This window comes from Geospiza fortis, unplaced genomic scaffold (assembly GCF_000277835.1).
Source record: "Geospiza fortis unplaced genomic scaffold, GeoFor_1.0 scaffold16, whole genome shotgun sequence".
NCBI classification, from domain to species: domain Eukaryota; kingdom Metazoa; phylum Chordata; class Aves; order Passeriformes; family Thraupidae; genus Geospiza; species Geospiza fortis.
The window spans coordinates 5,762,429-5,785,825 of NW_005054302.1; the positions used below are offsets into that span (position 1 = coordinate 5,762,429).

A 23,397-nucleotide genomic window follows, 5' to 3' on the forward strand; every position below is an offset into this window, starting at 1 on the left:
TCTAGCTGCTCTTTCCCACTGAGTAAAAGCAAGTATAACAATTGTGTCCATTTGCAATGACATGAAACAACCTGACTCAAGTGGTTCTTCAAAAGGCATTACCATCACCTAACCTAATTGCTATTTAAACTAAAAATGAGATTGACCTTATTTTTCAAACACTTCAGTGTAAATTAAAAGACACAGAAAAAAATCACACTGTGAGAAACTGCAGTCTTCTAGAAAATTCTTTATGAACCACTCTAAACTAAGATTTTACTTCATGGAAAAATAGCCAAAAAAACCTCTTTCTAATTAGATACAGTCTTGAAAACTATCATGTATCTTGCAAGAAAACCAAGCAGAATTTTCTAATTTAACAAAATTGGCTTGTCCTCTACTTACATGCAAGCATAATATTATAAATAATTTCATTAATACCTTTAAAACTCTTTCCAATGAAAGAAAATTTCTGGTTTGAGACACTGCTTTCATGCAAAAATAACTAATCTCTAATATGAAATTAATTCTCTTATCCCCAGAAATCTAGATTGGAAATTTTTCTATTCAGCTCATTCCATATTTGCAGTTTGATTCATTGGCCTAGCAAAAAAGCTGGCAAATTCCAAACTGTCTGGCAATTGATGGGTCCAGTGATTGATTGGCATATACTGGACCTCTGTGGATTGCAAATTATTTATTGCAAATTGAATTTCATCTTTCTAAAAGACAAACACTCTGGAATACATGACTTAGAATTTGTATATAAGGTATTCTGTATTTTTTTAAACTTCAGATTTGAAGTTACTGAACATCTAATTTTGCCCCTGTGGAGACTGAAGGGAAGAGTCATTGCTTAACTTATTTGCAGTTTTGGAGGGGAAAAAAAGCAAAACATTAAAAACTATGATTAGCATGCAGGATGAGAGACTCATAGAAATGGAAAAAAATTAATCAGCACTGAAAGCAGGAGAGTTTAGCAGCATGTTGAATTCAGAATTATTCAATGGAGTTCAGAACTCCAAACGCTTGTTTAATAGTTGTAAAAATCATCCTCTCTCACAAAATTTTCTTCATCTTTGTAATATGGGATAGATTCAGTGGTAATACTACAAGTAGATTCTCCTTTTCATGGTGTACACCAGAATACAGGGTGCAGCCTAGTTGTATAAAACCCCAAATTCAATGAAGATCTATGTTTAACCGCAGGACAGAAGGTAATTATTTTTGTGCAAAGATCATTCTGTTCAGTATGTTTTCTCAAATTTAGATGGACCACATTGTATCTATGATTTCTAGAAAGAAGAGTGAGAAGTAATGGCACAAAACAGGATTTATTTTGAAAAAGAAGACAAAATATTCTAGATGTGCACTCAAGATCTCCAGATCTCCAGAAACCTTCATTTGTAGCTAGGACAGTAAAATGTTCTATCACGAGACATTAAAAGACTATTTGGAAAAAAGTAAATAGCTTTCTTTTTTCTTTGAGCTTCCTTCCCCACATGACTGATGCAAATGCAAGCCTAGGAAAATTGAACTGCTGCTTGGCTTGCATCTATTGCTGAGGAAAAAAAAACCAAAAAAGAACTGTTAAAAGACAAATACTAAGTTATGTACAGGAAGCTTTAATAAACAAAAATAAGAAGTGAAAAGACTATGAAATATTTGTAAGTTAATTCCCGTCCACACATGTAGCTCCAAGACTACTACAGACCCCACACATGTAGCTCCAAGACTACTACAGACCTTTTCAGCCTGGCATTACACAAAGACCAAGTGTTGTACAGCATAAGAATTTGTAGCATTTTTTTATTCGTCCATCTGAGAATAAATGAATAATTCTTGTAAGAGAAAAAGCAGTATCATAATTTAAGTTGCAGCATAAATTAGTATGGAAACATTTTTATATACTGAACACTTGTTCATTATAAACAACATTATTGTACAGTTGCTTTCTGTTCCTAGCCTGGATAATTACTGAAGTGTAAGAACCACAGGCAAGGAGATGCAAAAAGGCATGCTGGTTTAGGCTTCTGATTCAGAATTCCTTCAGAAAGGAAACACGTCTTCCTTAGAATTCCAATGAAGTGTCATGAAAATCAGGTTGTCAGCTTAAACAGAGAAAGATACATTTCATTTACATATGTGCACTTATTCACGTACTTCAAATTAAACAGGATAACAGCGTAAGAACTTTGTCAAGCTTCTGTTTCTTATACACAGTCTTATCTTGAATGTGAACTCTGTCTCACTGGACCCTCCTGCTTTGAACAGAAATTATCCCAATATGCAGAATCCTCAGGTGCAACAGGAATACCAGATGCAACTAAATCTTCAAAAGTCAATAATGTAAATTGTGGTTGGTTAGGCTCCATGGAATGGACCTAAAGAAAAAACATATTAGCACAACATGAATCAATAAATATCAATTTTCTTCCTGTAAAATTCTGTCTCATTTAAACTACACATTGCTAACTGAAGAAGAAAGAAGACAGTCTATATTTGAGACTTATGTCACTTCCCCTCATTTAGGCTATGCAGTCACTATTAAAAGCATGTAACAGGCCACACAGAAAAATCGAGCTTTTTGTTGAAACACAGTTCACAAAACTGTTGGAATAAGTGCTACAAAATGCTGCAAGTATGACAGAATGACTATTTAAGTCCAGTAAAGAGAAAGACCACCATCAAACAAATTGTACTTCATTCTTCAGCAGATAAGATTATTTGAGTCAATTGTGTGAGGATTAATTCCACTAGGTGTGCCTATTTGTACTCATTTTAATACAGTAGTCACTGATGTTTTGCATGCTTCTCTCAGACTCAAGTGCTACTTAAAAACTAAAGCGGTCACAATCAACCTGCAATTCCCCATGTTAAAACCAATTTAATGTGGACTGAGATATTAGAGAGGATGGTGTCACAGTCTCCAGGTTAGGTTCACCACTCCAAGAAAAAAAAAATCACATTTCAAAGAAGAAAAAGATTTGGTTTTTGTTTTTTTTTTTTTTTTAGCACACTACTGTGCAGCCTGCTTTATACAATCTCCAAATGTAACTGTTTGCAGACAGCAGGGCAGATAGTACAGCCTGCACGAATCAAACATAAATATAGCTGATTCTTCTAAATAGGCATTTGCTGGAGCGACCTATTCTTAATGTTTAATATTTCGTAAAATTCAGTAGGGCTCCTCCGCAATGGTGTTACTCAGTACATCAGACAAATTGACTCATTTTTGATGAGTTTGTCAGAGTCTCTCTGTGTGGCACTACAGCCCTCCGGTGTAGCAGCCACTCCTCCCAGTTTGGTGTCACCAGCAAACCTGCTAAGGGTGCACTGCACCATCATCCAGTTCATTAGTGAAGATGTGACACAGGACTGGAGCCAGTAGTACTGACCCCTGGGGCACAGCACTGGTAATTAGCCTCCAACCAGACTTTCTACCTCTATCACCACACCCAGGGCCCAAACATTCAGCCTGTTTCCAATATACATCACTGTTTGTGATGAGAGACAGCGCCAGAGACAGAAGGTACTGAAATACAGGTAGACAATTCCCACTGCTCTAACCTCATCTACCAGGCCAGTCATTTCATGACACAAATTTACCAAGTTGGTAGAGCATGGTTTTCTCTTGGCAAAGCTAGGCTGACCAGTCTTGGTGATTTCTTTGTCATTGCTGTGCCTGGAAATGGTGCTCAGAACTAGCTGTTCTACCACCTTTCCAGCAGTCATGGTGAAGCTGTCAGGCCTGTAATTGCCTGGGTCCTACTTCTCCCATGCTTTCTTCCAGTCTTTGGGCACTTCTCCCAGTCCTCGTGATATTTGGGGACTCAATAACCTTTGGATTATTGAGAGGGGCCTTGCAATACCAGCTGTATCCCATAAATATTACTGACTTACACTCACCCAGTTTGCTCAAGCATTCCCTGGCCTAATCCTTTTCCTCCAAGGGCACATCTTCCTTGCTCCTTCCTCTTTCATCCCTGCAACCTGGGATTCCTGACATCCAGTCTTGCTAACAAATACTGATGCAAAAGTGGCATTCAGCATCTCAGCCTCTTTCAACATTTGTCTTGTTGAGTAAAACCCTTCCCTCTGGCTTCTTTGCACTTACAGAAGTGCTTCTTGCTGCTTTGAACATCCCTGGTCAGATTAAATTCTATTCGGGCTTTAGCTTTTTAAACTTCATCCCTGGATGCTCAGATATTTCAGTTTTCTTCTCATGTTACCCATTCTTGCTCCCACCCTCTGTATGCTTCCCTTTCTATGTCCAGGTTTGGCTAGGAGCTCCCTGTTCATCCATGCAGACCTCCTGGCCTTTTTGCCTGACTTCATATGCAATGAGATGGAACTCTCTTGAGAGTGGAGATGATCTTTGAATCAAAAGCAGCTTTCTTGGCCTCAGCTTTCCTCTGAGGCCCTATCCCGCAGGACCCTCTTTGTCCTTTGAAGAGGAGAAAGTTGGCTCTCCTCAGGGTTGTGAGTCCTCCTCACTGCCCTAGGATCCTGAACTCCACCATCTCGTGCTGTTGGAACCCTGCAGCCACAGACAGATCTGTGACTCATCACGTTTATTCCTCATCCTGAGTGCACTGGTGTACAAGCACTTCAGAGGCACTCCAGCACATTGAGTTTCAGGAGAAGATTTAGAGAATTTATTCAAAATTGTGCCATGTAGACTCTTCCTTCCTTACATCCAGGTGCTGGAGGTGACTTGGTCCAAGGCAAATTTTGAGGATTTTGTTATCCCTTTCTGTCACATCAGTGAAGGTAAGTCAGTAAATAGGCAAAAAGCAAAAATTCTCCATGTCAGTATTTGAGCAATAGGCTAATATTAAGAATAAATGCAGAGACAACAAAATGGTCTGTGCTTGTTGTAACAACACAGAAGAACTCTTAGCTGTCAATGCAGACTGAGAGTGAAAAAGATTGAGCTGCCTCTCACTTTACGTCCTTACACAAGTGACATGGTGTTGAGACATTTCTGCTTATCTGACATTCTGGAGATGAGGTAAAGCTGCAGGAATGGTGCCTAGAGCCATGCAAGTGACATTACAGATGCATACCAAATATGAACCAAGCCTCTGAGCTAAGTAGTTGTTAAGAGATGTAGTTTGAACCTCAGCACGTGCTTGTCTGAAGGAAGTGTGTCCTGACGGAATGCATCACAACTCTTGTGAAGTACAGCAAGAGATAGACAGAAGACACTTTATATCCTACACAGGATTTATAAAGAATTTTAAACTCAGCCATCTTTTATTGAGACTAGCCTCAGATAAATGTCTAGATCTAGGTTAAGAGCACAGATAAATATTCTGCTTCCTCATGCATATAGCAGTCACTAGCATTTTGGTAAGACTCTTGACAATAGAGTATTTTAATTACAGTACATTGACATAACAATTGGTCTTTCCTGGGAATTGTAGGCATGTGCCATCATTTTGTGAAGAAAGCTGAAAACAGATATTCTGCAAGCAGGCCATAATGAATTACTCCTGTGATTGCAGAAAGGGAACAGACACAAACACTGGCACCCTAAAACAAGTGGGTAACATTTACACACACGTTAAGCTAGAATGAACAACTTCTTCTTTTAACACATCTAGCAAAAGATAGAATAATTTTTATGGTTCTTTTAAAAAGAGAGAAGGTAACGTTAATTTCCTCCATGTTCCTGTTAGAAGGAGGCCTAAAAAGGCACAATGCAACAGCACATAAATTTTCACTTAATTTCCTTACTGGGGAGTCACAGAATGTGCTCTTGTTCTGCTTAAAATGACCTTTCTTCATGGAACTGAAATAATGAAATTTAGGCCATCATAAATTTAGTCAGTGGACAAGTAATCCTTTGAGACTCTTGATTCAAAGACTTTTCATCATAACCTTTGATATCATGACTATTTTTTCTATGGTCATTTAAGCTAAGTGACCATGATGGTGAAAGTCCATACTTAAAAATCCTGGAATCCTGTAGAATACTTGGGTAATTAACTTAAATATGTCCTGCCAAAAAAAATGCACATAATTTCTTAAAAAATATTTGTCCACTGATTTATCACATTAAATCCTTAAAGGTAGTTTAACACCTCTTTTTCTCAATCTAACCAATACTAGTTAAAAGGTCTGCATGCCTTTGCTATCCATGAACATAGACTTTGCTACCATGATAGACAGTATGCGTTACCGCTTCCATGCTTTTATCCATTCCTATACTAATTTTCTTTCTTCTTTCTAGTTCCTGGTAGAATCTTTGTATCTAAATAACAGAAAACAACTAACCAATTTTCTTGTGAGCAACTAGAACAACAGAGAAAATCTGGCAATTTGTCACACTCTCATTTGCTGACTGTCTGGCTGTTTTGGCTACAACTTGCCAATCTGCCTGTCCCTTAAATTTGACTTTTATTGCTATTTTCAGGACTGAGGTATTTTTTAAATTACACAGAAAAGAATGAAAAGCTTCTAAGTAGCTTTTCTCTTTCTCTCTACAGAGACACCACATGGAATGAAGACTAACACTGCTGTTCTTCCCATCTGTTGGTTGTTGCTGCTTGTCTCAAGGGTTACCTTGTCATAATGGTGTTTGAGCGATGGATCTGCTCTGGGACACACGCACTGACAGTCCCCCACTATAATCAACTTGGTGAGGTGTCACCCAAGTTTAGCAGTCCAGATTGGTTCACTGTTTCCATTTCCTTCTGTGAAAACCATCTTTACCACATGAGTACTAGCAGGTTGTGACAAAAATCACTTAATCTTCTCTTGAATGAACACATTAAATACATGTATTACAGACTTAACATTATCTGTTGGTATCCTCTGAAACTATTTCTCCTTCACAGACCTTTCCTGAAATAGGCACAACAGAACTAGAGGAAACACTTCAGTAACACTGCTTGGTTCTGGTTAATACCATGCCTAAGATAAGCCTTCTTCTTGGCCCTGTATATGAGATGACACACTTTTAGCTACAGCCCAAGTTTATATTCAAGTGATCACCAAGAGATGGAACTACTTCACAATTCCTTACATCAGAATCCTTCTGTGCAAATCCCTCCTGTTTCCCAAGCGCCACTGCAACATGATGATTGTCATCCAAGCGGGTTTCCTAGTAAAGATGAAAAATGGCAATGTAAATGCATTTTCTTTACTCTGTTTCCAGAGTACAGACTATATAAGTGTTAAGAGTATGGTTCAGAACAATAGCACAAGATCATTTAAAATACTTTAAAATAATGAGATTCAAAAAGCAACAGTACTTTTTAGCAGTTTTCCTAAAGAGTTCAATGATGCAGACACATTAAATGTCACAGGGCTGAGAACAGATTACTATAGGTTACCACCATCTTATCCATTTCTGAATATTTGTATTCAAGTCTGTGACCTAAGCATTCCTTTACCAGTCCCTTCTAAGTCCCAAACCATATAACCTATCTTAGTTATCCTCTTCCAGTGAGATGAACTGTGAACCTCCAGAAGGTATTCTGAAAAACAGTGATGTCAGTGTAAACTTAAACCAATGACTTTTTCCCTCTTGGCTTCAGACAGCATGTAAGAGCACAACTTTGTATTCCTGACATAGTCTGAGTACTGCTATGTGTCAATAAGAATCAACATTTTTAGATGTGTGACTATATATTTAGTAATATAGTGTTTTATCTATTTAATAGTTTAGTTTGAAAGTGTTTTCTTCTAGAAAGACTAAAAATTTATCCTAAATAATTTAGGAAAAAGAACCCCAAAGACATTTATTGCTTCTGAATAATGCTTATTCTACAGCCAAGCCATAATTCCATTGACTTTTAAAAATATATATATCTAAGGGGACAAAATAAAATTTTCCCTGCTTCTTTATTCAAAAGTTTTCATGCAATTTCTACACACTTTCTAAACTAGAAATCAAGAATAACAAGAATTTTACCTAGGATGGTGATACATTTTGATATTGCCATTAATCTGAAAATTAGAAAGTCATTAGGATATTCTCCTGGGACTTAAGACTGAATCTCCAATTTTGGCTTCCTTGGGCAATATTTTAACTGCACTATATTATAATATAAAGAAAGCACCATGATTTTCTCCTATTTCCTCTGACAGGTTGTTGGTTGCCTTATTTTTCTCCCCTTTTAATCTAAGCAAATTGTCTTTTAGAAGAATGGTGTCAGTGGGCATCAGGCTTTTCTACAGTTCATCTACTATACAGAATTTTCAAAGGCTTCAGTTGCCAGGATACCATTCCTATGACTCCAAAACAGCCCTGTGCGCATATATGTATATGTATATATATATATGTATATGTGTATGTATATGTGTATGTATATGTGTATGTATATGTGTATGTATATGTATATATATATATGTATATGTGTATGTATATGTGTATGTATATGTGTATGTATATTAAGAAAAGCCAAGCTGCTCAGCTCAAACCTACTCAGCCCAGCCAAGGCAGCAGCTGCTCCAGTCATGTGCAGCACCAGGACAACCGTAAGGTTGAGGGATGTTTCTGGCAAACGTGGTACCTCGGCTGAGAGGTGCTGGTGAGGAAACAGAGCTATGCTTTTACTTTGATCTCTTCAGCACCAAAACTGTGCCCATTTGACAGCTTTAGCAGTGAACTTTAGAAACTTCACCTACTTAAAAAAAAAACCATCAAGCTTGTGTTGTCATACCTTTCTGCAAAGTGCTAGTAAGAAAATGAGTATTTCAATTCTGTCTAGATTAAGAAAAATATTTAATATAAGAAAAACTAATAAACCTGCAGAATAAGCAGTACTTTACATGACTGCAAGAGCTATAAATCCACTTACTATGGGGTATTTTACTGGGTTTTCCACTCCTTTACTAGGACACAAAACTGAAAGTAAGTCAAGCATAAAGAATGCTATCTCAGAGGTAGTCAAGTGTGCACATTTCTGTAACTTCCTCAAAAATAAGAAAGACTATGAATACTAGATGCTTGATCAGGTGTTGCTAAACCATTTATATAGTTCTGGGGTGGCTGTGTTTTGTGTTCTTCTAGATGGAAAAATTACTATATCCCCTTTTTAATTGCTTCGTTTCCCACCCTTCTTCATTTTTTTTTTCATGTCCAAGAGGTCAAAGACAGATCAGAACAGAGGGCACAGTACAGCACATTCAGCAGTGGCTTACACCTGTATTCAGAAATCTGCAAACAGCTTTAAGCACAGAATTTTCTTTTTGTGAGGTTAACTTATATTACTTCTTGTTTGTTCAACTAAAAACATATTATAGATACTATTTCACATATTGTTAGCAAAATAATGGTCTTTTCAGTTCAAAGCTGCATTTAACAGGCAGTGATTGGTTAGACAGACCTTCCCTGCAGAGACCCTGCCCAATGAACAGTAAATGAAAAAGGTTCCATTTCATTTATTTCATGTATCCTCTGTGTCACAAGAGAGTTTTCAGCATCTTCTCATAAAACATAAACTATGCCCTTCATCTATCTTTGCTGTTTCAGAGCAATGTAAATCCAGATGAAATACAGAAAGAAACATCCTTCCTGGACTTTACTAGTGGCCAGCAAAAACCTTAAGCAATGGAATTAATGAAACATACTGAAACTATAAAAAACAGTGGATCAGCTTGTTTCCCTGGAGATATTGCTATACCAGCTTATAAAATTAGTATCTTAAATGGAAATAGATAATTAACAAAAAGAATCCTATAGAATTCCTTCAGGGTAGAGAGATTGTTCTGTAAATATTCCTCTCTATAAACCAGGAGTCATATAATGGACCAAAATTTGTTTTTGTCTGCACAGAACAAAAGTGTTACTAGAGCACACAGAGATTTACAATGATCTCATTTCAAAGACTTGGTAGAATGATGTGTCTGGAATTCAAATCATAATGAATTCACTCAACAACAGACAGCTTATGATGAATCTGTACCTTCCCAGCCAGCAGAACTGATTGATGAGTGAATCCAGTTGGATTAGCTAGTCTTAGAAATGAAAGTTTCTATTCTTATTTATTCCTGACAATGCAACAGGATTAACTTCTCTTATTGAGGGTGAAAGATGTCAGCTACAGTTGCACACCAGCAATTACTAAATATGTTTCAAATTGACCAAGGTAATCTCTCTTTGAAATTCATATTCTGGAAGTAATTTATTTGCATATAAACAAATCAAGCAAATATTTGCTGTGAAAAAATGGAAAAAGTTATCTGTGCAACAGCAGGCCTGCCAGGTGATTCTTAATCCCAGAGGATGAATCATATGCTTACTGTATAAAATAATTGTATCCAAAGTTGAGGTAGGTACAAAAACAAGTATGTTGTCTCACTTAAGATTCTTTAATATTGATTCCAGTAAGTACTATTCAGTTATTCTTCCTGATCAGTTGTACACCACTGGGACTATTAAGGAAAGGGTCACGAATACACTTATACATTTAACATTTTGCAAATCACTAGGAATTTATTTTTCATAATCTCATAGAATGGCTTAAATTGAAAGGGACCTCAAACATCATCTCATTCCAACACCCCTGCCTTGGACAGGGATACTTTCCACTAGACCGGGTTGCTCAGGGCCCCATCCAATCTAGCCTTCCAGGGATGGGACATCCGTAAGTTCTCTGGGAAACCTTTTCCTGTGCCAATAGATTTTTCCATATTTAAGATCTGTTACAAATCTGTCTATCTAAACTTGCATTGATCTCTTTAAATCATAGAACTTGTCATAACTGTTTTCAATCAACTTCTTTTGTTTTTACTAGAATTAACTACTACTTCATTCTCGTCATAGCAGTAGGCAGCTCATACCACACAGCAGGGTACGATGGGAAACTGGAGTCCTTGACTTTGTTTCAATGTATTAACAGCACCACTCTCATCCTGAATTCAAGACACAGCACTATGCCAGCTACTAAGAAGAAAATTAACTGTACCAGAGATGAAACTAGGACAATTTTACAAGTTTATTTTCTTCAAAGGAAGTAAACGGAGCATATAGAATTACCCATAATAATCATCATCACCATCATCATAATTACTCCATCCTAAATCAACACCCAGACAAAATACAGTTATCACTCTTCACTCGGCTAGCTGTCCTTTAGTTATTTCTAAACAAAGTCACCTTTTTAAAATGAGGAAAGAACGTACTGTCTGTATGAATAAAGCATATTCAACACGTATAGCAGACGTCTAAAAATGAAATTGATGCTTTTAAACAAAGCTTTTTTTTCCTCCAACTCCTTCCAAAACAGCTGAAGGGACTCTGCATAGCAATCTCTAGAGTAATATACAAAACCAAGACCCTAAAGCTAAATCCTTCCATCAAGACCAAACAGGAAGACCCGGCTTCTGATCAACTGCCTTCCATTGAAGCCAAAAAACGTGGGGTGTGAATGAGGGCAAAGATACTTTGAGCAAACTAAGCCATTGGTAAAAGGACCACACACAGCCAACTACATAACATAGTAGTTAATTTGGTATTTACAATGAAATAAGAGAAACCTTTCTGCACTGTTCACAGAAAATTCCATCTCCAATTTGAATTGGCTTTGCTCTGACTGGGAACAGTTACAGGGTGTGTAAACAGAGTCAACTTTGATTTGTTCTGATTCATTAGTATTTCTCTTGACCTTTTAGTCATAACAAGTATAAGGTGGAGAATCTTTTCTTGGTATTTATGAATTTAAAGTTATCTTTTTCATATTACATGGTACTTTCTGAAGGAGATTTCAGAATATTTTGTGTAATTTAAATGGATAAAATCCCCTTTAGTTCTCCCTTCCACTTTTAGTAAATTAGCTTCTCTTTAAAGTGAAGCTTTAAAATCTTTCTCTTAAAAACTGAAATGAATCAATCCAAAATATGTGATAACTGAATTTTAAAGAGTCTCGGTCTCTTTGATCATTTCCTTTCACTAAGAAACAGGCAGTTCCAAAATGCAGAAGTGAGGTCATTATATTTTTTTATTTGATAGAAAAAGCTCCCTAAAGTAAAACTGGCACAACAGGGAACCTAAGGAAATGACTGTATCAGTAATACGTAGTCTTACAAGTGACACTTTCAGATTTCTCAAAATTAGTGGTTTCAACTAAAAAGTTATTTCAAAAATCTGACAAGACAAAAAAAGGCTTTTGTAAGTAAGAAAACAGACACAAAATTGAAAAAAAAACTTGGGAAGAGACAAAAAAGTAAAGCTATGCTTAATTTTTGGCTCTCCAGAGCTTGGTAACTGAAAAACATTTTATTTATTTAATTTTAATGAATGTTGATATTTAAATGAAATTATATCCCAATTGAGCTTGTATTTAAAGGAAACTTGATATTAAGCCCTTTCCTTGAAATACAAGAATCTGCCTCATTATAATACTGCACTTTTGGGAAGCAGGTGGGGAAGCATGGAAGTGGAGACCTTCCTCAGACAAAAACTGCATGAATGTTCTAGCAGTAATTACTATGTAGTAAGGAAAATCCAAACAATTAGAATGCATTTAAGTATTACAGGGAGCTATCTGCATCATCATCTTCAGGCTATTTCTGTCAATCAAGCACAGGCACAACTAAGACCAAAATCAGGAGTTCCAGAATTCAATGAAGAAAGGCAGATGTTCCCTTGGCCAAGGGACACTGCAATAACACAGAAAGCATTCTGGTACAAGACCTACCCACAGGCTTTCCCAATAACTTCCTTTGCCAGTGTAATTCCAACTAGTGAATTCCATGACATACTAATATTGTTATACTATATAGGAATTGAGTAAGGGGACTGATTTAGTATGTGTAGACTTGTAACACAAAACCAAAAATGGACAAGAGCGCTGAATGAAGGAATGAACTGGGAAGAAAAAACTTATACTCTGAAATTAAACATTACTGGAGCATTCATTCTTTCAGACCACATGCACAGGGTACATGTAGTTTGTATACTAAAGAAATTAAACATACAGCAGAAATTTGTCATTCAGGAAATAAATATACAGCAGAAATTTGTCACCAGTTCTATTGGAATAGCTGTCTCCAACAATATAGGTATTTTCAAAATGCAAATATGTATTTGGAACTGAATGATCTTACTGAAAAGTGCACTTGACAGCTTTGCCATTTTTTGCTTTGTTTAAAGGGGTTGAACAAACATGCCTCTGGGGTGTAGAGATATGAGATTGTCATTTATTTTGTTTTTAAAGCTTGTTTTTTAGGTAATTAAATAATTTGAGAACATTATGAATCAGAATCATCTCAGATGGAAAACACCTTCAATGCCAGCCTGTCCAATTGTTAACCCAGCACTGCCAGGTCCATCAGTAAACATGTCCCTATCAGTTTTTCCCCTATGTATCCTTTAAGCTACCCGAGATGATACTGATAATTTCTTACCAAATCGGAAAGGAGAGATGTTTTAGTGATAAGCCCCAGTAACCTTGAAGAAGGAAAACAAAAGCCTAAACCCTAAGACTCAGTTAGACTATTGAGACCAACAATTCTAGACCTTCTGATGAAGCACTTTAAAATCTTAAACCTGTTCAAGAAATCAGGCCTGAATATATTTCTGTGAGCTTCCTGCATAGGAATGTCCTTCCCAGAGTGCAGGAAGTATATTCCAGACACAGGAAAAAACAAAAAGACATTATGACTAATCTATCTATGGGGTGTCTTTACAATCTTAAAAAAATCTTTAAGATGCTGCAGATTTATATTCTAAGTTTTGATTAATATAAGCTCAATGGGGTTCTACAGAGGAAAGATGCAAAGCTGCAATTAAAAACAAAAAAAATCAAACATGCAATGCAATGATAAGGAGTTGAGACTGCTTATCACTAGTGAAAACATTTTCTTTACCTCAAATGTCCACTCCTCTTCTTTTTCTCCATCCAGAAGCATCTTTGTCTCCTTATACACCTTTCCTATTTCCAGTTGCAATGGAGACACATTAAATTCAATTCTTTGCAAGTTAAAGCCAATTCCAACTCCAATGGCCTTTAAGAAGCTTTCTTTTAGGGCCTAAAAGACACAAAAATGTATTTTATTTATACTGGTTACAAGCTGTTTTTTAAACTGCTATTTACTGCTCTATAAACATTACTTCTGAGCACACATTGCAGATAAAATAAATTTAAGACTTACACTACTGTAAATGTGAGGGTAGACTGATGAAATTATCAAGAGAAAAAGTCATCAGCATAGTTTATACCCAGCCTAACCTGCTGCATTAAAATAAATATGCAACTGAAATTATACAGTGGTGCATAGAGATATGAGTGCTTTATCTTGTTCTGGCTATGTGTTTAAAACAACTAATAAATCCCATTGGAAATGTCAGCTGTACCATGGTTCTCAAAGTTATTCTGATATGAAAACAATCACTGAAATATAAAGTCCACGAATATCTTCACATGAAATGGTATCAGGTAGCACCAGGGGAGTTTAGATTGGATAACAGGAGAAACTTCTTCATCAAATGGCACTTCAAGCACTGGAACAAGCTGCCCAGGGAAGTGATTGAGTGACCCTGAAATTCTTTAAAATACCGGTAGAGATGGTGCTTAGGGACGTAGTTTAGTGGTGGATTTGATGATCTTAGATGTCTTTTTCAACCTAAACCATTCTATGATTCTATGCAACTACAAAAAGATTACATTTTTACTACAATGAAAATAAAAAATTATATCAGAAAAGAATGTGAACATTTGCAGACTTTAAATAGGAAAAGAAGTATTACCCAGTGTCGATAAAACATATCCAGCTGCATCCATTCATTACTCATGGACTTGATTACATCCCACTCTGTTTCAGTAAACTGTCGCTTCATTATGTGAAAGAAATTTGGAATTGAGCTACTACCTATAAATCAGACAGAGATATTTACAGAAATTTTAACAGAGTAGTAATAATAAGCAAATGAATTACCTCACATTATTGCTCTAGAAAAAACTCATGAGAAAAAAAAATTATGAACCAACTCTGCTCCACAATTTGAATTCATACAGCCTCAAACCAGTGAGCTGATGGTTGTACAGGATGTAGTATTTCCAGCATTCTCTACAAGGCAAAGTATTTAACCAATGATAATTCTATATAAACATAAAAAATTTATATTCAACTACAAAAGTAGGATATACTGTCTCTGGCACCTGACAGCTTGATCTAGTAACATTTTATAAAATAGCATGCTGTTTGTCAAAATTTATCAAGCTATTCTGCCTCCCACCCTTGGATGCTGAGATACAGAAGAAACACTTTTTTAAGCACTTGTAAAAGCAGAGTCTTCTGAATTTATCACACACATTAAGCTATTTGGATTGGATTTATTCTGGAAGAAAATGGGGAGAGGTGCCCATAATAACAGTAAGAAATATACCAATGGAAAAAAAAATCCTCCAAAAAATCCAGCCCTAAACTACCAAACATTCAAATCCTTAGATTAAATTTAAGCTACCTCTAAAAATAATCACAGCTGAGTGGCACTGCAGCAGCTCTTTGGGGGCTACACCACTTTTCCCCACTAGTCTAAATTTGCCTTCTAGATGACACTACGGTGTGTAGTTATATTGATCAATGGCATTTCTATAGTACATTGAAATCTGTGAACCTTGTTACAAGTTTGGCTACCCATAGCCTGTGTTAATCAGTATCCCATGCAAGCATCCAAGTCCAACTGGACTTACAGGTGGCTAAAGAGACAATGGCAGAAAACAATCGCTTTTCTCTAGTAGGGATAATGAAAATCTGGATAGAGACAATTCCACATATTGAGACAAGTTCTTTGATAGGTTACTCAATGTTCTTACTAAAAATATAACATTAGTCATATTTAATCCAAAACATTTTCCCCCTTCCAATACCACACTACTCTGAAGAACTCACTAAATAATTGCTTGAGATGCAGATTCTAACTAGTTGTGCCAGTAAGTTTTTTGAGTTGACTGGGCAAGGAACTTTCCTTTTCTGTGCTTATGTTCCCCATCCTCAACCATGGGTAAAGGCATCAAGCCTTCTCTATAAAGTGGTTGTCTTCTACAGCTATCTAAGCAGTAAATTAAAACTGGTACTGGCAGCAGTAATAACTGATCTGAACAAACCAATGTAACACTAATGCACACGTTCAGGTTTTCTCACAATTTCCAAACCATACTGCAGTCTGACATACATATCCCACAAGACACGGCAGTGACATTTCAGAGATGCCCTCAATTGCATTTTAAAGCGAACACCTTAAGACAGAATTTTGTTGACAGTTGAAGCACTAAGCTATGAATGGAATGATCCAGAACAATTTAAGGATAGGACTAACTTCCCTCTGGAGAAAATAAAGTAGAAGAAAAAAGCAACCACAACGTTAAGTATGCCTTGATGAATTACTGAGGCAAAATTCCATATCCATCTACTTACACAATCCAACTTCCCTGAAACAAAAGAAAAAAATTGTTGAACTTGGAGAAAGGTATTTTCTTTCACCTCTGTGTTTGTATGGCCCATTTTACAATCAAATAACTACATTAACACCTGCTCTAATCCACTTTTTTCTCCCCCTTCTCTCTTTTCTTGAATATATAAGACAACAGTGGTGAGGTTCCAGCCTGTTCTTGTGATTCAAACTACAAAACATTCCAGAATGTCCTGGTGCACCTTTCCTCCCCTATTACTTTCCCAGAGCTCTCCTCCTTTCAATAACCCAGGACTACCAGAGAAAACCACCCAAGACTATTCACACTACACTACCTTCAGCATGCAGATGTATATAAAGGCTCCAGCTTTGTCAGTCCTGCTGTCCCAGCTTTATCACATGTGGTGAATATACTTGATGTTTAACCATTTAGTACACCAAGTGCATATCAAACCCATATGCTACTGCTTTCTTCCTCATTGTTCACCCCTTCTCCTTTCCTAGGTTTCTTCAACTGTTCAGCTACCCTTCTCAACACTCAAGTTCAAATTCACACAGCACTTTCCCCTCCATTTCCACCGTCTGTCACATTCCTCCTTTGAGAAGCTTTGGTACCCCTTTGTCCTTAAGTGCACTTACTCCGTTTCCTTAAGGCAGTACAGTTGCTTTGTTCTGAGGAATGGATCAGAAGACTTAGGACTCCTATTCTCCACAAGCTACCTGCAGCTCCACAGCCTGCCTAGTCCTTTCTCCATATGTGCTTCAGTATCAGAGAAAGACAGATTCACAGAACCATGGGGAATATGTAGGTTGAAAAGGACCTTTGGATACCACCTGGTCTAACCTTCTGTTGAAAAATAGAGCCTTATGTTGGGTTACCCAGGGCTCTGTCAAGCAGAGTATTTCACCCCTTCTCTGGGGAACCTAGTCCAGTATTCTGCTGTTCTCATGATGCAAACTCGTTCTACAGAGATGGAACTCCCCCTGAAGCAACCTGAGCCTGCTGTCTTTTGCCCTGTTCCTGTGCACCCTCACGATGACAACTATGAACATCCTCTCTGCAGCTACATTTCAGGGAGGCTGTGATTAGGTTCCCCTCTTCAGAACTTTCACCTTTTCAGGTTCAACAAACACAGCTCCATCAGCATTTCTACATCAGTCAAGTTCCCCAACCCTCTAACCACCTTGGTGGACCTTTGCTAAATCCCCTTCAATTTTCTCATTGTCTCTCATGACATAGGAGACATGAAGGGGACAAAACTAGAAGAAGCAGAAAGTTTGTGTTTAAATGCTATGTTTTTTCCTTTTAGTTTGATTTAAAAAAACAGCCTCAAGTTATGGCCAACTACTTGCCACAATTTATAAAAAACTTCATTTGAAAGAACTGGAACAAGTCCATATAGCAATTAATTATTTGGTTTTAAATTTGCATTTCTAAAGTAACCCCCTTGTCAACTTTTCAGAAATAAACTGACTTCTTAAGTAAGTACTTCTTTCTTGCCTCTGTCAGGAAATAGAGTTCTTCAAAATAACAAACTAACTCCTTTTAATGCTGAGCATTAATCATATTGCTGTCTCTGATTTTAAAATACATGCCTTGTTAATCAACTTTGTACATCAGCTCCTTAAGAATATAAACTGAGTAATCTTTCAAAAATTGCATTCTAGTCATTATAAATAAACCCTAAATCCAAAGTTAAGTTTCTTCATTAAATTAAAAGCACACAACACCCTGGAAATTTCAGGAAGAGTGATGAGAAGAAATAGTGAGTGATACTGGAAAAAAGACTCCAATATTAAGCCTGTAAAGTAAACATGCTATATACAGGTGTGGGTGTTCCTATGTGTGCATATGTGTCTGCATTTTGGATTTTTTCATGAGCTATTTACATTAATACATGATGCCACGTTTTCCACTGCAATGACAACTGAGTTTTTGTTACACTTTTTTAAAGACTAGACAAAAATATGCTTTGCATTTTCCCTGTAGAACGGAAATGCCACAGACCAGATATAAAAGACTGATTTTAAAAAGAGGCAGGAGTGAAAAATAAGAAAACAGACCATATTCTCCAGTCATGTTTGCAAATGCATTGTAGAAATAGCACTGTAATTTCCCCCCATTTTTCTGCCTGCTAAAGAATCCCAACAAGCTACATTTGTAGGAAGACAAAGGCAATCAGAATTAAGATCCATATAAACTCTGATCCTATTAATAGTGAAAATTACAATCTATAAGGCTAATACAGAAATTTTTTACATTTTTACAAACATCAGGTTAATCTTAAGTCAGCTTTGGTAATACAGTGTATACTTCACAAAGGCAGGGTACAAACTTGTATCAAAAATTATTAAAACCATGCCATGCATTCTCAAAAACAATAAGAAGAGTAGATGACTGACCATCTTCACTTCAGGTTTTATGAGTTTACAGTCCTCAACTTGGTTTGGTCAGATCCAAACAAACTAGCTTATAAAGCTACTACTGCCAGCTCATTGATCAACTAATCTCCTGAAAAACACAACAAACAAACAAAACCAAACCAAAACAAACACCCAAAACAAAAATATGACAGAAATCCCAGAATGCAAACAGCCTCCTCACCAACCTGAAGTGCATAACAGAAAGAGCTCAGTGATTCAGAAGTAATATCCAATCAATACGATCAGTTCACTTTCAGATGGAAAACAGGTAAAGTGGCAGTGTGACACCTCATACATAGCAAAACAAACAACTGAAGCGTGAACAGCTCAATCTAAAATGTGGAACCTAAATGTGAACCTAAAATGTGAAACACAAGATAGCTATGAAGCTTCTAAACTAACCAACTGTATCGGATGAATGGTTCAAGTCCTGGATGCTTGGGCTGACAATCCTTTTGGTATAGGACCATATTTGATCACATTTTACCGTCTCTAAAGGAAAACAAAGAAACCTGATACAGAGAAAACATTTCTGCTGCAACAGATGCCCAAGCCCTAATTGTTTATTAATACCAACTAACCCTTGTACAGACATTTAGAAACAACACAAGGCAAATAATTAGTGAGATAAATTAGTAACTTACAAGAACCAGATAGAACATTAACAATTCATGTTTTCTCAATCTACCAGCTAACACAGCTTTCGTGTGAATTGGAAATTGGATTTAGATTCTCTGACCTCCACATTTCCTGTTGGTATCCCACAATTCTCCCAATTATATGTATGTTAAACATTTATTCTCATCATGTTAACTTCCATGTGTTTTATCTTGGCATACCCCAGAGAAACACTAACTCTAAAATGCCTGAAAATTTGACATTGCCTCCTTTGAATTACCCAACATCTTCCAGATTATAAAAATGTCAATCTGGAAAATTCAGCCATAACGAGACTGAAATAATTTGATAATGTTTGATATTTTCTCTGCAGATAGCATCATTAAGTCTCTGCAATATTAGAGAAACTGCTAAGGTTTCAATTGCATTAATGTGGTTGGGTCTAACAGCAGTGATGAAAATTTAAGGAAGCTGCCTTGACAGTCAATGTAAAACAAAAGGAAGTAAAGAGTCATAATGGCTTAGATAGCTCTAACTCTAAAACTGCTGGAAAAACAGCAGCTATGACTTGGTTAAAAAAAAACTGAAATAAAATTAAAAGCTGTTAACAGCTTATCGCATAGCTGATCAATTTAAAGACAAGTAGCACACTGTCTGCAACAGATTCATGCTTTTTGTCATCTATTCTTAAAATTGAAAAAAAAATTCCAGATCCTCTCAAATTTTGTTCAGATTCCAGAATACTTCTACATGTTCTTACCATGCCAAACATTCAGCTGGAATATACACTTGCTATTAAAGAGCTTGCAAACTAACTCACCCGGATGCAAGCTCATGGTTTTAGCTTACTTCTGAGTGGAGAAAATAAAAACATATAAAATACCAAAGATCTTAATCACTAAGATGACTCAGAGACCTCAAACTCTTTGAGAAAAATGCACACACAACTAAATAAGTGAGAGCAAATAAGAAAACGAGCAGTAATAAAATAAGAAGCTTCCTAACTTGTGTTTGCCAACTCTTATACCTTTTCCTTGCTTAAGCTCTTCACAAGAAGTTGCATGACCACAACTAACAGAGCTCTAGGTAGCCATAATATTTCAGCAAAAACAAATATTACCCCACAAAAAAGACATTTTAATCAGCTTCTCATTATAGAACATATATCAAACAGTTACAGCAATCACTGCATTGCCAGAATAGCAGGAACTCTACTTCCTTTCAACAGTTAGGAAGTTATGCTACATCACACTAAAACACAACCCCAAAAATATAAATAAACAAAAAATATATTTTCCTTTATAAAGCAAGTCATGAGGACACAACTACAGATGTAAACAGAAAGTCCAGATCGTGTCTGACCACCTTCAGCCTTACACTACCTAGTACTACCAAGCCACCAGATCTCTGAAAAGTTTTATTACATTTTATGATCTCCCTTTCACAGTTTATCAAGCAGAAAAAGTTAGGTATTTCGCAACAATGTAATTATGGGGAAAGTAGGCCCATCTTTAAGAAGCTAACACCACTGCAGAACCTTGGTTTGCACTGGAATCCAGTTGATATTTGGTATATAAAATACTATTGTTGAAGATTGCATGCAAGATGTTTTCCATTACCATCTGTATGGCTGATTACCTTGTCAAGTGAGCAGTTTGCCTTATCTCTCTCTTCTGAGTGACCACATTCAAACCTCCCTCGGGAGGGGACTTCTGCTGATAACAGACTATTGAATATCAGTGCATGACTGATAAGAACTATAACATCCCATTGTGAGATGCTCCGTCCAGAGGGAGGAGCCAAGAATTGCTGCCCCAATATAGTCTGAGATTCTAAAACTCCAGCAGCGCTTCTCTCCACGGGATTCACCAGAGGAACAGCAGCTGCCTTTTTCCTCCACTGGATCTCCAGAGGAAGACTACATCCTTCTCTACAGATCCTCCTTGCTCCAACAGAATCACCCCTGATACTTCAGAGGACTGCAGCCACATTTTCAATCGGACTGCCACCAACACCCTGACCAACAGGGTGTCAGGTTGGGTTCTGACTCTGTCAGTGTTGTTCTAGTGGACTGCATTGTTTATTTTATTCTTTTTTTTTTATTTTTTCCCTATTAAAGAACTGTTATTCCCTGCTCCCATATTTTTGCCTGAGAGCCCCTTAATTTAAAATTATAGCAATTTGGAGGAGTGGGGAGGGTTTACATTCTCATTTTCAGGGGAGGCTCCTGCCTTCCTTAGCAGACTCCTGTCTTTCCAAACCAAGACAACTATACTGTATAAAAGGGGTGGGGGGGGAGCAAATTCTCAGTACCTAAGTCATCCTCATCTTCCACATGAATTTCACTACATGATTCATACTTTCTAACACCTCCTTCATCTGACTAATGCAAATTTTTCCTGGGAAGCTCTGCGACCTTAGAAAGCAGAAGCTGATTCAAACTGAGCTAGTTTCCCTGAACGGGTCTGATGAGAGTTACTCTTTAATGGCAGCAGTCAGGACACTGCACAGAAGCTGTCCCAAAACATGAATTGCACAGTGAATGCAGTAAAAATATCCCTTATTTTCACACTTAAAACTTTCCCACTTCTGTCTGTACTCCATCCTTCCCTCCTTCATAATGAAGTCCTAAAAACTCCACATGATGACAGAAGTAGTATTAGTGTTTTAAATTTGGGAATCAATCTCTCCTACATAAGGACATTCTTTAAAAACAAATGAACAAAAATCCAAAAACCAAAACCTTATAAAGCCATTTGTTTGGCTTGCCAGCAGATGGAAGACTGTTTGTCCCACCTGACAGCTAAAATAAAGCATGTTTTGCTTTGTTTGGTCTTCTCACAGAGTAGAGACAGCAGTCAGCTAGTCATTGGCATGTTGTCCCCCCACATCCTTCCCCTTAACATCACACAAATTAAATTTTGCTGCTACAGGAGCTGTCTTTTATCCAGCCAAAATATACAAGGAAAGATGCAAGTGTAAGATAAATGTGCTGCAACACGGCAAAAGCAGATGAAAAAGCAGAGGCCCACAGATGAAAAACTGATGAACTTCAATGGTCTATTCACCTGTATCAGCTGTATCTACTCTTGTAGATATCATCTCCAAGTGTTTGCTTTGCTTTTATTAAATTTCTTTTTACTAGGAAAGAAAAAGGAAGATACACGTGCTTAACACAGAACCCAACAAATCTGATGAGCAAACCAGAAAACTGTGCAGGGCAAGTAATAACTTTTTAATACACTACAAAATTGGATTTTCTATCAAAATACAACACAGCACATAATAGCTATGAATGCTTAGAATTCCCAGCATCAGCCCAATAAATGGCAAGAAAACATCTACCTATGGAACTAGCAAATGTCTCCCAATCCTAAACGCTCCTGAAAATCTGACATAACATAAGCAACCTGTCATCTTTATTTAGGAAATATAAAAATATTTGCCTTGCTGAAAATAAGAATTTCTCTTAGAAATGGAAATATATCAGGCAAATACAGCTGAGGCTATTTTTTCTTATATTTACTGAGAAGAGTTGTGAAATATTTAAGATAAGTTTCTAGCATTTCGTAAGTCAGTATAAAAAAAAATCTGCAAGTCTGTCTCTAAAAGGCTGTCTCACAACCTGGAAACCAGTAAGGGCTCCAAACTCTAATACCTGCACAGTCAATATCCAAATAAGCTTGTGACAATACAAAGTAAAGTCAGTTTCTACGTTGCAGTCTTGCAACAAATATATGTATCTGTAAAGCTGAAGCTACTGGAACCAGGCAGCGTAAGCAAGAAACTCCTCAAAAGGCAATTTTTTAACACCTACATAGTAATTACAAAACCTTAGTCCTTGGATCAGATTTTTCTGCTACACTTTCTTAATTTGGAAAGCCAAAGCTAACTGTCAAAGGCTGTGAAGCACTTTTAGTTTTGTTAAAAAAAAATCAGTTCTATTTAGCAGCTCATTGTGACTGTACAATTTAACTTCCCAAAACACCAATTTAGTAATAAATTGT

General features: G+C 36.8%; 1 protein-coding gene across 1 annotated transcript in view; it reads right to left on the reverse strand.

Annotated features, from left to right (window-relative positions):
• Positions 1–215: 215 nt before the first annotated feature.
• The window catches only part of AASDHPPT (aminoadipate-semialdehyde dehydrogenase-phosphopantetheinyl transferase), a 30,036-nt gene continuing 6,854 nt past the window's right edge, over positions 216–23,397 (reverse strand). Inside the window, exons 4-7 of the mRNA XM_005417799.3 lie at positions 14,684–14,805; positions 13,804–13,965; positions 7,013–7,090; positions 216–2,363 (exon numbers count right to left, since the gene is read on the reverse strand). Of these exons, the coding sequence (XP_005417856.1) occupies positions 2,205–2,363; positions 7,013–7,090; positions 13,804–13,965; positions 14,684–14,805 (521 nt within the window). The 3' untranslated portion in view covers positions 216–2,204. The remainder of the gene's footprint in view (positions 2,364–7,012; positions 7,091–13,803; positions 13,966–14,683; positions 14,806–23,397) is intronic.